This window comes from Carcharhinus amblyrhynchos, chromosome 3 (genome assembly GCF_965287045.1).
Source record: "Carcharhinus amblyrhynchos chromosome 3, sCarAmb.v2.hapA, whole genome shotgun sequence".
NCBI classification, from domain to species: Eukaryota; Metazoa; Chordata; class Chondrichthyes; order Carcharhiniformes; family Carcharhinidae; genus Carcharhinus; species Carcharhinus amblyrhynchos.
Genome location: NC_137326.1, coordinates 107,449,975 through 107,467,301, shown reverse-complemented (window position 1 = coordinate 107,467,301; position 17,327 = coordinate 107,449,975). Strand labels below are relative to the sequence as shown.

General features: G+C 41.0%; 1 protein-coding gene across 6 annotated transcripts in view; it reads right to left on the bottom strand.

Annotated features, from left to right (window-relative positions):
- Positions 1–17,327, bottom strand: part of opa1 (OPA1 mitochondrial dynamin like GTPase) — a 111,737-nt gene that overhangs the window by 76,575 nt on the left and 17,835 nt on the right. For 4 of the 6 annotated variants that reach the window (XM_080185653.1, XM_080185652.1, XM_080185654.1 and 1 more), the window contains exons 5-7: positions 12,230–12,334; positions 6,327–6,403; positions 3,574–3,684 (exon numbers count right to left, since the gene is read on the bottom strand). In XM_080185653.1, coding sequence (XP_080041779.1) covers positions 3,574–3,684; positions 6,327–6,403; positions 12,230–12,334 — 293 coding nt within the window. Of the gene's footprint in view, positions 1–3,573; positions 3,685–6,326; positions 6,404–9,373; positions 9,425–12,229; positions 12,335–17,327 lie in introns of all 6 variants that reach the window. The other 2 variants (XM_080185658.1, XM_080185656.1) reach the window with 2 other exon arrangements.

The following is a 17,327-nucleotide window of genomic DNA, read 5'->3' as shown; positions in this document are numbered from 1 at the left end:
AGGTAACATGGGAGTGGTACAGCCTACTGTAAAATGTAATATTTCCATTTTACAAACCAAACAATTCAATAATTTCTCATTCAGACCATCTATAAATATGTAGAGATGAAGATAACTATAATAAAATGAATGCTTCTCAAGCCAGTTAGAATTAGAGTTCAGAGCCAGAAACAGGCCTCTCAGTGCAACTGCAATATGAGGATGTCAATGTTCCACTCCAGGATCCTCCAGCCCTCTTTATCTAACCCTGTCAGATTATCTTTCTATTCCTTTACATTGATGTAACCTAATTTGGTCATACTGTTAAATTGCATTTATCAAAACAGTTAAACAAACCTCAACCATATTTCTACTTAACAGATTCCTCCTCTCCTCCCCCAAAAGAAAGCAGTTTGCACGTGAAACAATCATTACAGTATCCAAACCCTTATTAATATTGGCAATCAAAGACAAGTTGCAACTTCTGGGCCATTTCAAACCTTGGTGGATGAGTCAGAACTGCATCCACAAATTCAACATGTACAAATGCTAATTAAAATGTGTTAGGAGTCAATGTAAAATGACGCAGTTTGAGTGCAGGTAATTTGTGAAAACAGATCATAAACTTCATGCACACAATCCACAAATGACCAGATAATCAGTAAAATTGTTTGCACATATCCATAATAGCTCATTTCCACTGTATTTTAATAGGTCCCCTGAGTTGTTGTTCACATGATGTGGGTATGCCGGTGTTGGACTGGCGTAAACACAGTAAAAAGTCTGACAACACCAGGTTTTAGTCCAACCTATTTATTTGATAATATACTTACAAGCTTTCGGGGTTAGCCCCTTCGTCAGGTGAATGGAGAGTTCTGGCCTCAGACAGAGCATATAAAGCACAGACAGTTTAGAGATTACTGATTAGAATGCGAATCCTTACACCTAACCTGCTGTTCAAGACCTGAAGTGGCTGATAATGTGAGTGGAAGGAGCACTGATCACAGGTTAAAGAGATGTGTATTGTCTCCAGACAGTACAGTAAGTGAGGTTTTGCAAACCCAGGCAAGTCACGGGGGTTACAGATAGTGCGACATGAACCCAAGATCCCTGTTGAGACCATCCTCATGTGTGCGGAACTTGGCTATCAGTCTCTGTTCAGCGACTCTGCGCTGTCGTGTGTCGTGAAGGCCGCCTTGGAGAATGCTTACCCAAAGGTCAGAGGCTGAATGCCCGTGACCACTGAAGTGTTCGCCAACAGGAAGGGAACAGTCTTGCCTGGTGACTGTCGAGCGATGTTCATTCATCCGTTGTCGTAGTGTCTGCATGGTCTCCCCAACGTACCATGCTTTGGGACATCCTTTCTTGCAACGTATCAGGTAGACAATGTTGGCCGAGTTGCAAGAGTATTTACCATGCACCTGGTGGATGGTATTCTCACGTGTGATGATGGTATCCATGTCGATGATCCGGCATGTCTTGCAGAGGTTGCTGTGGCAGGGTTGTGTGGTATTGTGGTCACTGTTCTCCTGAAGGCTGGGTAGTTTGCTGCGAACAATGGTCTGTTTGAGGTTGTGTGGTTGTCTGAAAGCAAGAAGTGGGGGTGTGGGGATAGCCCTGGCGAGATGTTCGTCTTCATCAATGATATGTTGAAGACTCCGGAGAAGATGTCGTAGCTTCTCCGCTCCGGGGAAGTACTGGACGACGAAGGGTACTCTGTCCACTGTGTCCCGTGTTTGCCTTCTGAGGAGATCGGTGCAGTTTTTCGCTGTGGCGCATCGGAACTGCCGATCTATAAGTCGAGCACCATATCCTGTTCTTATGAGGGCATCTTTCAGGGTCTGGAGGTGTCTGTCACGATCCTCCCCATCTGAGCAAATCCTGTGTATACGGAGGGCTTGTCCATAGGGAATGGCTTCTTTAACATGTTTAGGGTGGAAACTGGAGAAGTGGAGCATTGTGAGATTGTCTGTGGGCTTGTGGTACAGTGAGGTGCTGAGGTGACCCTCCTTAATGGAGATGCGTGTGTCCAAGAATGCAACTGATTCTGGGGGAATAGTCCATGGTGAGTCTGATGGTGGGGTGGAATTTGTTGATATCATCATATAGTTGTTTCAGCGATTGTTCACCATGAGGCCAAAGGAAGAAAATGTCATCGATGTATCTAGTGTACAGCATCGGTTGAAGATTCTGTGCAGTGAAGAAGTCTTGTTTGAACCTGTGCATGAAGATGTTGGCATATTGAGGTGCAAATTTGGTCCCCATGGCTGTTCCATGTGTCTGGATGAAAAACTGGTTGTTGAAGGTGAAGACATTGTGGTCCAGGATAAAGCGGATGAGTTGTAAAATTGCATCTGGAAACTGGCAGTTGTCTGCATTGAGTACTGAGGCAGTCGCAGCAATGCCATCGTTGTGGGGGATGTTGGTGTAGAGCGCTGAGACATCCATTGTGACGAGGAGTGTCCCTGGTTCAACCGCTCCGTGTGTGCTGAGTTTCAGTAGGAAGTCCGTAGTGTCGCGACAAAAGCTGGGGGTTCTTTGTACAATGGGTTTCAGGATGCCCTCGACGTAGCCGGAGAGGTTCTCACACAGAGTTCCATTGCCCGATACGATGGGACGGCCAGGTGTGTTTGCCTTGTGTATCTTTGGGAGGCAATAGAGATCTCCAATGCGGGGAGTACGTGGAATGAGAGCACGGAGGGTGCTCTGAAGGTCCGGATCAAAGGTCTTGATCAGATTATTGAGTTGACGAGTGTGTTCTTTGGTCGGATCTGTGGGTAATTGTCTGTAGTGTTCCTCATTGTTTAGTTGTCGGTACACTTCTTTACAGTAATCCGTTCTGTTCAGTATGACAATGGCCCCTCCTTTGTCTGCTGGTTTGATGACAATGTTGCGGTTTGTCTTGAGAGCGTGGATGGCATTGCGTTGTGCTTGGGTGATGTTCGGGGCTGTCTTGTGAGTGCGGCTGATGAACCTGGTGTTAACGCACCTCCTGATGGTTTGGGCATACAAGTCCAGTCGAGGGCAGCGGCCTTCTGGAGGAGTCCAATTGGATTCCTTCCTCTTAGGCTGTTGCACTGCGGATCTCTCTGTCGGCTGATCTTGGGTTCATGTCGCACTATCTGTAACCCCTGTGACTTGCCTGGGTTTGCAAAACCTCACTTACTGTACTGTCTGGAGACAATACACATCTCTTTAACCTGTGATCAGTGCTCCTTCCACTCACATTATCAGCCACTTCAGGTCTTGAACAGCAGGTTAGGTGTAAGGATTCGCGTTCTAATCAGTAATCTCTAAACTGTCTGCGCTTTATATGCTCTGTCTGAGGCCAGAACTCTCCATTCACCTGACGAAGGGGCTAACCCCGAAAGCTTGTAAGTATATTATCAAATAAATAGGTTGGACTAAAACCTGGTGTTGTCAGACTTTTTACTTGTTGTTCACAGACAGCCATTTCTCAAATGATTTTTTAAGTAGTATTTCCTTTAACATACAATACAAATGAGCATTTCAAATATGCATAACATCCCTGAATGAAAATCAGTGGCAAGGAATCAAGCTTGGGTTATCTCAAATGATGGTACAATCTATCACCTTTCGTTTCTGTTGAGAGGAGCCAGAGTTTAACTGCTCGGCGACCCTGCGTGCTGCTTCTTCATGCTCCTGGATTTGCTGCTGGATTAGAATGAGCTCCCCAAGCACACCCTTCATGAATTTTTCAATGGGTAAGGAAAAGAGTTAGGGAGGAAAATAAAAAAAACACAACATAAAAGACAAATGAACACTTGGAAGGAATGGGAAAGTATGTAGTGCTTAATGAGTAAAGGGCTGTTACATTTAGTGCCCATTAGCAAGGAGTAAATGAGCTTCGCAAAGGCAGTTTATAATATACCAGTACTCAGGGTCAGACAAAATAATGCGCTAAAAGTTAAATCTAAACTGTTACAATCATACATAATTTAATACAGTTACAATAAACGCTCCCATTACCTTAGATAACACCTTGACCTCTGCAGAAACATCACAAAATGAATACAGAACAATTCTAACAGTGGGAAACAATAATTATTGATGTATTATAAAAATACAAGACTGCTTTAACCTGTATCTTTAATTTTAGGTAAAACAAAGAAGGATTGTGTGACCTATTCCAAATACTGCTTGGTAACAAGTCTGGTTTAGTTGCTATGGTAATAAGCGGCTCAAGTCAGAGAAATTTCAGGAAGGTGCAAAAATCACAAACCTGGGATAAAAAGTCAGGGACAGCTGCGCTAACCAGTATAGAGGCTTTGGCTCTGGGTTTTTGGGCAGGTAAGAGGAGAAAACAGGTGGTTCTGTGTGATCAGCAGAGAGGAAAGGCTTTGACTTTTGTGAGCTCCCACAGGCAGATGCAAGAGAAAAAGTCTCCTGTTGAACAGGTGCAACTTGCAGCCTTCTATAGATTCTGGGAAATTTGTTCAGGCATGGCCTGGAGTGTAAGAAGAATCATTAGAGCAGGCTGTACAGCTACTGCTGGTTTCAAGGAACTCTCTGAAAGTTTTTTAAAAATGCCTGGAGATAGTCAGTCAAAATGGGGAAATGGAACTCACTGGGAACCTGGGACTAAATATGAATGGTTTGATAAAAGGATTTTAATTCCACTGACAGTGCATTAGGTGATAAGTATACAAGAGGAATGTCACTTTAGTAAAGTTGCCTACAAAACAAAAATAGCGTTTAGTTAATAATTTTTCTCAGTAATTTGTTACGGTAAGAGGTCTAAAACAATAAATCTTGTTGGGTCATTCTTTCAGCTAATAACTGGACGTTTTCAGTGGGAAATCATTAATAATTTTGCAAAGGTTACAGTCAATCAGCACCAAATCTTGGCAGGTCCTTTGCCCTATAAAATATATATATATAGCGTACTTATACAATATAGCGTACTTGAAAATTGAGTTTAACTTTTGTTTAGATGACATAAAAATTGAATGTTTTACTAACATTTAAATGCAATTTGTCCTAATGTAAAGCTACCTTTGCAACTTAAACTATCTATGCAATGTGCGAAGTGCACATTACACTCCATTTGTGTCCACAGTAAAAACAAACAAGTAGAAAAAATTCCAGCAATCATATTGCTTCCTGATTTATCTTAGTATATACTTCTACAAATAAACACACCCACAATTAAAATATTCAGAAGAAATAATACTTCCTAATACCCACTGCATATCATCTTCTAATCATGAGTTTCTGACGCCACAGCTCTGCCCTTCACACTTCCCAATGCCTTCCCTCAAGTGTCTCTTCTTCTTTTCATCTTTCAGCACCATGTAAATTCTGTGGCTTTCATTACTATTCTTATGATTCCCTCACCCTCCTACATCTCAGCTTTGCCCTCTGTGTAATCTTTTAAACATTGTTGATCCTGTTATTAACTCTCAGCCATTTGGGGTTTTCCCTCTACCACCATTCTTTATAAGCAGCACAAAAGGGACATCAGCCCAGAATTCCAAAATATAGCAAGATTATCTGTTGTTAGCCAAGCAGGGGAAAGTATCAATTTCTTCTAACTTATCAAGTGAAATATTTGATATGTGCAACATTCTTAGGAAAATTTATCAGTGTATTACTTTGAGTTTGGTTTGCACTTCAATTTATTATTTTAAACACAGATTAATCATATTATTGTTGAAGATATGATAATTCACTTTGTAAATTGGCTTGTTAAGGAGACTGATGCAGCCATAAAGCAGTAAAACACAAAATACAATTGTGCTCTAAGCTGGTGAGGTAATCTTGTCCATTCTGTAAAACTTCACATCTGTAGAATAAGAATGTTTCATTGACATGAACAAAGCAACTTTAAGGTGAGAGGGGATAGATACAAAAGGATTCAGTGGGGCAAGTTTTTCACACAGAGGGTGGTGAGTGTCTGGAACAAGCTGCCAGAGGTAGTAGTAGAGGCGGGTACAATTTTGTCTTTTAAGAAGCATTTAGACAGTTACATGGGTACAATGGGTATAGAGGAATATGGGCCAAATGAGGGCAATTGAGACTAGCTTAGGGGTTTTAACAAAAAGGGCAGCATGGACAAGTTGGGCCAAAAGGCCTGTTTCCATGCTGTAAGCCTCTATGACTCTAACTCAGGTTGCATATATTCTCAATCGCCTTTTGTGATTGGAATAAGTATCAAATTTGACCATATTTTTTGTCCCATGTTTAACTTCCACCAGTTTGCAACAATTAATGCTTTTACTTTTCCTCAATTACTCCAGGTTTAAATAATCAAAATGCAAACTCCCGTAATTCCAAACTAAGGCGAATAATTGAAGAAATCAACTAGTTTTGAATTAGAAACTTGCCTTCTTATATTGCTTCCCATTGTTGTCAAATCCTTGAGAATCAGATGCTTTCATAGCAGTAGAATTTTCTGCAGAATCTATAATAAACCATATAAGAGCGGACTAACTTTTCCGACACAATAAACCAATTTGAATGTTGAATACCTAAACAAATCTATGATTAAGGGGGGAAAAAACAGCAGTGAGTAAAAGATGCAAACAGTACTGTGTAGCTCATTGAAATATTGATCCCCAATGTGAGGTTTTGAAAATTGTATGCTGCCTAATTTTAATGGATGAGTCACCATGTTGGATAAGAGAGGTAGATTGTGGGAAAGGGGGGAATCACATAAGAGAAGTATGAGGGATAGAACATTGCAGAAGGGGAAAATGTTTTATGGCAAGTTAACTTGGATAGCCAAGGATAAAGCACTCCTGCTTCTCCTAGCCCACACTTATCTGCTGCAGCTGGCTATTTTTGCCTCCCTTCAGCTATCAGGTTCTCCAAGCCCTGGGAAACTATGGCGACACACATTAAATTCAAATGGCTGCAAAAGCTGAAGCCTGCTGCTTCATTAACATATTAAATGCTGACCAAAAAAATCATCTAATAATTAAGGATTTTATATTCCACATCACTTTGATTGGTCCATACCAACTTTGTTTTTTAATGTGTGAGACACTGATATTGCCAGCATTTTTGCCCATCCTTAACTTGAAAAGTTGGTGCTGAGTTCTCTTCTGTCCTGTTGGAGTCCATGTGGTGAAGGGGCTCCTATACTGCTGGGAGAAAGGGAGTTCTGAGATTTTAACCCCAGCAACAGAAAAAGAACAGTGACATATTTCTAAGTTAGGATGGTGAGAGACTTGGTGGGGAACTTGCAGGTAGTGGTGTTCCCATGCATCTGCTACACTTGTCTTTCTAGGGTGATAGATGGTGCAGGTCTGGGAGATTCTGTCAAAGAAGCTTGAGGAGTTGCTGCAGTGCATATTGCAGACAGCACACATAGCAGCATAGTCTGCCAGTATGGAGGATGTGAAGGTGATGGACAGGATGCCAGTCAACTGAGCTGCTTTGTCTTGAAATTGAATAATTTGGTTAGCATTGGGCACTTGGGTTAATCCACAGCATTTCACAACAAACACAGAAAGCAGCAATTTACATATTAAAACTGAAAATCTGAGTAAGCTGAGACGTCAAACATTATAATTGTACATGAAATTTCAACTATATAAATTCTGGGTCTGATCAAGAGCCTGCTGTTTGCTTGGACTTAATTGAGAGCAATCACTTGCAGAGGTATTTGCAGCTGGGCTTAATCAATTCAGATTTTTTAAAACTTTGTCTGAGCAACATCATGAACAATCAACCAACATATATAAAATATTATCCGAGAGCTTATTGATATTATAGTTCACAACTGAAATCAATGGACTATATCAAGAATAAAGGAATTTTGTTAGTGGTGCACAGCTTTTTCTGAGCTGTATTCACCTCCAAACATTGATAAAGTAGGAAATATTTCCCACAGCCCAAGTTAACGGATAGCATATTTAAGTTCTCACATTAAAGTACCTGGTTACATCTATCAAGCGGAATAGGGAACATGGACCATTGGGCCAACGTGCAATGAATAAGTGGTTACAATATTTTTGAATGTGATAATATATTGCCTTTCTTTTATAAGTTTTAATAAACATCTTTTGCAGTCAGTTATTTGTGAAATAAGGAACACTTGGAAGAGGGATATTTGAGCTGAAATGTAGTTAATCACACATGACATTGTAGTTGGCAAAGTAATTCACCCAACATATCTCAAGGAATGCAAACGTTATCTTCAAATATATGCCGTTATTTCAATTTTAATTGGTGATGATAATATTTGCAGATAATAAAGCCTCATGATCAGTTTCTATTTAACGTACAAATTTCCCATCTGCTTTACTCTTTAATTTTCTATATCTTTCTGTCCAGAAAAAATTTGGACTGTCCGATATTTTAAAGATAGAATAAGCACCAAAAAAGCTCTGAGACACACGCCTGAAAGCAAGAAAGATACTCCTGGTATTGTTTGTTTAATCTGCAGCATCAATTGTTTTAACTCATTTGTATGTGTTTGAATTATACCACTGAAATGTGCTGTATTTGAGATTACTGAAAGTTCTATTTTGTTAATGTTGAAAAGTATTTCCCTTTAGGCAATAACAAGACATAATTCAATAGAAGGGAAAAGGGTCAATTATCTCTAATTCTAAAATGAATGGTTTCCCATCGTAAATGTAATACATTAAACTGAGAAAGTGGATGGCATGGAGCCTTTGCCACAAGTTTTTGAAATATAATTCATTCTCTAAGATAAACAAGCATTTTTCTCGCAACATTACTCCTTGGCAATACTCACCTTCATTCAGCTAAATATTCTGTTGTCTAGTTACATTCTGCTTCATCTTTCTGGTGACATGCCTACATGCATGCCTTAACTACAGGATGTTAACGCTCAAAACATTCTTACACTGAAACAATTAAATTTTGTTCATAATTGAACTTAAATTTGTACAAATTGCTACTTCAGTTTTGCATACAACATTTCACAAAGAATTTACTGAAGTCAAAGGAGGTAAATGAGCAGAAAATTCTTAGGACTTTCAGGCAACTTGAAAATTTTTCTGGGAATATGAAAAGTAATCTGTTGTTAAGTGCAAGAAAACCTAGTTAATTCATGTTGAACAGAATCTGACTTTTTTTGCATTTGAGGTTTAATTTTAACATTGTTGTACGAATAAGATTTCAAATCTAATTTTCAAAATGTGAAAGATTCCCGGAAATGAATTTGACTTGGAAATGGTAAATTCATTAACTTGTGTCTTGCAGTCACCTCAAAGAAAACATTTTCAGGTGGCTAAATGGAAGTTCTAGTCATCTCAAATTTAATCACCAATTTCAAGGTACAATGTAAGCCTAAAACACATGGTTCCAATGATGCATAATACTGTAGATGAGACAAAAAGTATTAGTTTTTTTAAACTGTAAGTAGGTGGGTTAATGACAACAAAAGCGATTCACACACCTAACAGAAGCACATCAGAGACTCCTTTGACTTCATTACACAAACTTTCACCTGTGAAAAGGCAGTAAAATGAGAAACACAAATGTAAGTCACATCTTTAACTAGTCTGCCCTAGTGCACAAATGTACTGAAAACACGTGAAAATGACTATGCCACTCCATACAGCTGATCACCAAAACCTGAAATGCTGCATTTTAGTCATTTTTTACAATTGATGCAGAACAGATTTTTTCAGTGACGTGGGGTAGAAATTAGATCAGCCCATTACTCAGCATTGTCTAATGTTATTATCTTAAAAGAAAAACTATCTGCATTTGTATTTTAATAGAATTCAAGATACTAATAATTTTGTTTTATTCTACATTCCCACTCTTTCCAATATCCAATATCAATATCTCCTCACTGTAGCACTACAAAACCAAAGTTGGAACATGATAATCATCTACAAGATATTCATAAAAAGCCCTCTCTAACCACACACACACTTTAAGAGAATGTTAGTTTGCATGATTTACCATGCCACCAGTCAGCCCATTCTCATCTGACCAATTATCTGTCACTGAACTTCAGCTATTTTGGGGCACCAGTACAGTTAACTAAGAAGTCAGACATGACTGTGCATAATAGAAGCAATTTTATTCTACAATAATGAATCAGAACACATCTAGTATGAATAGTTTGCTCAAAGATAACATTTAATCATGGTTAAAGGGTTTCTTCCCTGTTGTGAAAGCTTAACCCACAATGCACAATTTTTAAAGATATTAATTTGAGCCATTTTAAAACCTCCATCTATTTTGCTTTCTCCAAAAAAAAAGGAAATCAGCTAGAAAGGCAAAATTTAAAGAGCTCGGCATCTACATCTGGAATCTCTGATTCAATGTTGACTAAATAAGCAACAAATGAAATTAAGTAACAAATTGAATTTATATAGAAGCATTAATACTAAAAAAAAACATACTATGCCACATTACAGAAGCCCAGTCAGGCAAAAGTAATTGCCAAGGAAGGAAGATATAAGGAAGGGTGACCAGAAGCTTGATCATAGAGGCTTTATGGTCTTGCTCATAGATTTACGAAGGGTCTAAAGGAAAGAATGGTTGCAGAGGCAGCGTGTGTCAGGGATAGAATTACAGAGCATGTAGCCTAGGTAGCTGAAGTCATGGCTTTCAATGGTGGCTTAAAGACAGAACAGACACAGAAGAATGGGGAATTTTGAGAAAGATTTGTTGGGCTGGAGGAAGTTGCAGAATAAGAGGGCAGGGCAAAAAAAGGGATTTAAATACTGAAAAAGAAACATTACATTGGAGATTGTGAGGGACTATGCAAAGTATTACAGGCTTGGTGGAAGAGTAAATAAGAGTAGCAATAAGGTGAGCTAAAACTTACAAGTATGGCGGACAGGGGAGGAGATTGGGGCAGCGGCCAGGGAAATACTGGAATAGTTGAGTCTCAAGGTGACAAAGGCATTGTTGAGGGTTGAAGCAGCAGATGAACCAAGGCAAGGGAGGATATGAGCAACGTTATGGAGATGGAAACAGAATTGACAGTGGCAAGTTTATGAAAATCAGAGCTCAATCTGGCACGAAACTGGATGTCAAACTTTCAAATAGTCTGGTTCAATCTGAGAGCGCAGGAAGAGGGAATAAAATCAGTGGCAAAGACACAAGAGTTGCTGTGGAAGCAATCTGCAGACCATTCAAGATTCATGGAGGGCAAACAGTTTAACAACATAAAGAAGTTAAGCAGCTGACACAAGTGGAACAGAGGGTATACTATGGAAGCTGATGCCATGTCTTTAGATAGTATAGCCAGGGCAACAAATAGGTGAGGAAGTAGCCAAGTATAGAATTTTGAAGACAACAGCACAGGGTGAAAACAGAAGTCATTTCTAGCTATACTGATGTAATGTATGAAATCCTCTTTTTTGAGGAAGTAAGGTGATGAAATGTTTTTGAAATGAGGGTGGCAGCATCCGCGAGGGGAGCATTTACATAGTTAGTGAAGATTGGAAAGTAGGAAATCGGCGGTCAGCAGTTGAGTGGGTATGGGTTCAGTGGGGGGCATTAATAAGATTTAATAGTCATCTACATAAACTAGGGATTGTTCAACACTTAAATGAAGTTTACCAACGTATTTAGAAATGCTATGTTCATTTGATCCTGCATTTTATTCAGCATTGTGTTTAATATTTTGGACATTGGACTAAAGAAATCATGTCAGGATTTCTTAGGTTTTGAGCTTTAATATGAAATAATCCGAAACGTTTTCCCCTTCTCATTGTGTATTAAACATGTTCTCTGCGATCAGAGTAATGAGAGAACGGGGGTGCTTCAAATAATGCTGCTCAGAAAACAAGCATTTGACATTTTTAAGCAATCAGCTCATTTTGAAAATGGAATGCTATTTATTTAACCCGTGAATAATTACCAGTAGGAGGGCTGTACATTCCACTCTATCACATGATCCTTCATGATTATTTTCCAGCAACGTTTCAAAATCCCACAGTTTTATTTTTTGAAAAATGGTTCACATTGTTATTGCTACTCCATAAGTTGCACTTTGTAATGTTTTTGAAATGAGAATGTGTGCTCAAATTGGTTTTTGGTTACAATTGCTCATATCCTGCCAAGATCAGTTAGCTCGATGATACCTTGCATCTGCTAGTCTAACATTTTCCAAAGGCTTGAACTTAATAAATGGTTGTTTAGTATTAATTTAAAATTCTCCAAATAACAACAAAGATTTGTAGCAAATCAGCAAGTTCCTCAAAATAATACGCAAGAAATACCACATCGGGCGTCCCGATGGACATTTTTAATATCTCTTCATAGCATATCTCAAACAGCTACCAACCTGGCGATAGCAGGCTTTTCAGGTGATTCAGGCTTTCTCCAACCTTGTCAAAATCAGGTAGGAACTTTGCAAGTTCTGCATCAGAAAACATTTCCCGAATTTTTTCTAAAAATTGAAAATATATTAATGAAAACATATTAACATATTTTAGATGTACTCTCTATTTTTTTTTCCGGACAGAAGCAGTTAAAATGTTAAGGTCAGAACTGGGAGCAATAGCAGGTCATATAGGTGCTAAAATATCATGACTGATCTACTATATCAATTCCATTTTCTCAACCTATCCCCATATCCCTGGAGTCCCTTAATGCTCAAAAATCCATCAATCTCAATCTTGAATGTACTCAACCACTGAACATGCACAGCTAACTGGAGTAGAGACTTCCAAAGATTCACATTTCACATCCCTGATTGAAAATGTTTCTCACCTCAGTCCTAAATGGGCAACCCCTTAGCCTAACATCATGACTCCAAATTCTCGACTATTTGGCCAAAGAAACAAACCACGTAGTTTCTCCACCAAAACCACAGCTGAAAGCATCCTTAATTTTTGCTCAGGAATAAACTTTAAAATTTAAAGTTTACTTATTAGTCTCAAGTGGGCTTACGTTCACACGGCAATTAAGTTACCGTGAAAATCTCCTAGTTGCCACACTCTGGCACCTGTTCAGGTACACTGAGGGAGAATTCAGCATGGCCAATTCATTTAACTTGCACATCTTTTGACTATGGGAGGAAACCAGAGCACCTGGAGGGAACCCATGCAGACATGGGGAGAACATGCAAACTCCACACAGTGACCAACCAGGAATCGGCAGGCGCTATGAGGTAGCAGTGCTAACCACTGTGTTACCATGCAACCCCTGAATACAGGTAACTTCTCTCTAACCAGCCCCTATCAACTTATGAAAATAAAATGTTTTCTTTTCAACTTCTAACACCATTTTACACAAATAAAAATAAGTCTGTACAGTCTGTCAAGAGAATCAATATTAAACAAGATTGGAAATTCCTGTTTCTTCCAAAAAGAATCATGGTTGTTTTTGATTTCTGAGTGAACAAAGCCTAGGAATCCATGTGTTCTGCTAAAAAAGGTGAACTTGAAAAATGGCGCAAAATACAAAACTGTTAAGTCATCCGCCCATTTAACAATAGAAGCTGGTATATGTGCTGCACTTGTGGTCAGCAGCAGAGCAACAGCACTTGCTACAATGCTCAAAGGCAGCTACCTACAAAGATATAGTATAAGATCAGTTTCAATCTGGCACCAAGATGAGGAGGGTACCAAGCATCCAGCGACAGTCATCGATAAGCAACCAATCAAATTTAAGCATTCTCACATACAGCAAACCAGGAAGTAAACAACACTGGTTCCTTTCATGTTTAATTTGCAAATCCTACAGAGAACCAAATTCATGATTGGGACACAACCATGGGACTGATGTAGAAATTAAAATATAAACAAAATTCTTATCATAAAGGAGATATTTGGCATTCAACAATTGTACAACTGTCTTTTCAGGGCCAGTGAAGGTATTGAGCAATAATTATGAACTTGGTATGTTGTTAAAATTCCAGTTACGCCTGATTCCACAAATTACCTTTTTCATGGGTTTTTGGGGGTTTTCAAAACCACCAGTACTACAGTATAAGTTATTGTCAGTTCAATTATTTCTAATGATTGTATTTTGGAGATAATTTGCTGAAGCTGCTGAGAGAGAGAGAGAGAGAGAGACAGAGCTAAGATTTTACCTGTTAAAAACCTGTTTAAAATAAGTTTAAAGCACTTTACTCTTGTAGAACTGTTTAAAGCATTTATTTATTGTATTTACTGCTTTAAGAATTCTGAGGGTGTGGTGAAAAGGCATTTGTGGACCAGCCTGCTTTAAATCAGCGCCAGGTTTAAAAGGAGGCCTGGTGTAGACAGCGGGCAGCGTCTGAGCGGGCAGCGGAGTGAGGGGGAAGCAGAGTGAGTTAATAGGGCTTAATATCAAAAAGGGCTGGAAGGAAAAAAGGCCAGGTGAGTTTGTTTGAAAAAAACAAGGAAAAAAATTTTTTCAAAACTACTACAGCAAGAAACAAGGAAAAAAAATTTTTTTCCCATAAAAAATTACAGTGAATAATGGAGGGGCATGTGATGTGTGGTTTGTGTATGATGTGGGAACTGGTGGACCCCAGGGTCCTTCCCAGTGACCATGTCTGCAGTAAGTGCAGGTTGCTGGAGGAGCTCCAGCTCAAGGTGGATGAGCTGGCCTCTGAGCTACAGACACTGAGGCTCATCAGGGGGAGAGAGGGTGCCCCTAGATTGGCTAAATCTAAGGGTCAGGGACAAAAGGGGGCTGCTGGGAGGAGGAGGAAGGGGGGTGAGGAGCGGAGGCCTCAGCCTCTTAATCTGCATAACAGGTTTGAGGTTCTTGCTTCCAGTCTGGAAGAGGACGAGGCAGGTGAGGTTGGTGAGCAAACTGCACACGGTACAGTGATGCAGCAGGACATAGGCAAAGAGAAGGGGAAAAGGAACATAGTAGTGATTGGAGATAGTGGGGTGAAGAGTATTGACACTGTCCTTTGTCACAATGACAAAGTGCACAGAAGGGTGTGTTGTCTGCCTGGTGCTCGGGTACAGGATGTCACAGCTGGGCTGCAGAGGAACCTGGAGTGGGAGGGTGAGAACCCGGTCGTTGTAGTACATGTGGGTGCCGGCGACGTAGGCAAAGTGCGGACTGAGGATCTGCGGAGGGAGTATGAGAAGCTGGGAGTGGAATTAAAAAGTAGAACCGACAAGGTGGTCGTCTCTGGGCTACTGCCTGAACTGAGTGCAGACGGGCGCAGGATTGACAGGATAAAGGAAGTGAATGGGTGGCTCAGGGATTGGTGTGGGAGGAATGGGTTCGAATTTATGGGGCATTGGCACCAGTATTGGGGTAGGTGGGACTTGTTCGGGCGGGATGGGGTTGGTCTGAATCGTGCTGGGACCAGAGTGTTGGCGAATCGAGTAAAGAGGACTGTAGACAGGGCTTTAAACTAATTAGGGGGGGGGAGGGTGCGAGGGTAGGTGACGCTACGAGGTCTAAAGTTAAGGATAGGGTACAGGTAAGGGAAGAGGCCGAGGATGTCCCAATTGGTGGCGTTACGGCAAATAGGGTCCAGGTGAAGGCTGGGATGAAAGCGCTTTATCTGAATGCACGAAGCATTCGGAATAAAGTGGATGAGCTGGTGGCGCAGATCGACACAAATGGATACGATCTGGTGGCCATTACAGAGACGTGGCTGCAAGGTGACTGGGACTGGGAGATGAATGTACAGGGCTATCAAGTGTTTAGGAAGGACAGGCAGGAGGAAAGAGGGGGTGGCGTAGCTCTGCTGATTAAGGATAGTATCAAGGTGGTAGCAAGGGATGATATCGGAGCCAAAGAGCAGAACGTGGAATCGTTGTGGGTGGAGATTAGGAACAGCAAAGGGAGGAAGACGCTGGTGGGTGTCGTCTATAGGCCCCCGAATAATGATCTGGAGGTGGGGCGGGCTGTTAACACGCAAATAAGTGCGGCGTGCAGGAATGGGACGGCAGTAGTTATGGGAGATTTCAATCTGCATATTGATTGGTCGACCCATGTTGGACGAGGTGGGCTCGAGGAGGAGTTCTTGGAATGCTGCCGGGATAATTTCCTTGAACAGTGTGTGTTGGAGCCGACGAGGGAGCGAGCTATCTTGGATCTGGTGCTATGTAATGAGGCGGGTAGAATTAGGGACCTTGCGGTGAAGGATCCTCTTGGAGAGAGTGATCATTGTATGGTGGAGTTTCTGGTGCAGATGGAGGAGGAGAAAGTGGGTTCCCGGACGCGCGTCCTTTGTTTGAATAGAGGGGAGTATGGTAGGATGAGAGAAGAATTGGCGAATGTGGACTGGGGGAATGTGTTGGAAGGTAGGTCTGCTGAGGAGCAGTGGAGGATCTTTAAGGAGATCTTTCTTGGTGCTCAGCAGAAATTTATTCCGATGGTTAAAAAGGACAGTAGGAAGAGAGGTAATAAGCCGTGGATAACGAAGGAGGTGAAGGAAAGTGTTAAATTAAAAGCGGAGGAATTTAGAGTAGCTAAGAGCAGTGGGTGAGAAGAGGATTGGGAAAGGTTTAAATGTCAACAAAGATTGACAAAGAAGTTGATAAAGGAGGGTAGGAGAAGCTATGAGGCTGGGCTAGCACTTAATATAAAAAAGGATAGCAAGAGTTTTTATAAATATATAAAAAGGAAGAGGCTGGCTAGGGTGAACGTTGGTCCTTTAGAGGATGAGAAAGGGGAGCTAGTGGTAGGGGATGGGGATATGGCGAAGGTCTTGAATAACTTTTTTGTTTCTGTCTTCACGGAGGAGGACGTGAATAATTTGCCGGGTGTTAGCGATGGAAAGGTGGTAGGAATGGAGGGTCTTAATGACATTACTGTTACTAGAGAGGTGGTGCTTGACAGACTGGAGGGGCTGATTGTGGACAAGTCCCCAGGACCGGATGGAATGCATCCGAGGGTTCTGAAAGAAATGGCGGAGGTGATAGTGGATGCCTTGGTGGTTATTTTCCAGACGTCGCTGGATTCTGGGGAAGTGCCGGAAGATTGGAAAACGGCTAATGTTACGCCGTTGTTTAAGAAGGGTGCCAGGCAAAAGGCGGGGAATTATAGGCCGGTTAGTTTAACGTCTGTGGTGGGTAAAATGTTAGAATCTGTCATTAAGCAGGAAATTGCAAGGCATCTTGAAGGGAATTGCTTGATAGGGCGGACGCAACACGGTTTCATTAAAGGGAAGTCGTGTCTGACAAATTTACTGGAGTTCTATGAGGATGTGTCTAGGGCAGTGGATAGAGGAGAGCCGGTGGATGTGGTCTTTCTGGATTTTCAGAAGGCCTTTGACAAGGTACCTCACAAGAGGTTATTGCAGAAGGTCAGGGGACATGGAGTTGGGGGTAGGGTGTTAGCGTGGATAGAGGATTGGTTGTCAAATAGGAGGCAGAGAGTGGGGGTCAATGGGTGCTATTCGGATTGGCGGATGGTGACTAGTGGGGTGCCCCAGGGGTCAGTGCTGGGGCCTCAGCTATTTACCATTTATATAGATGATC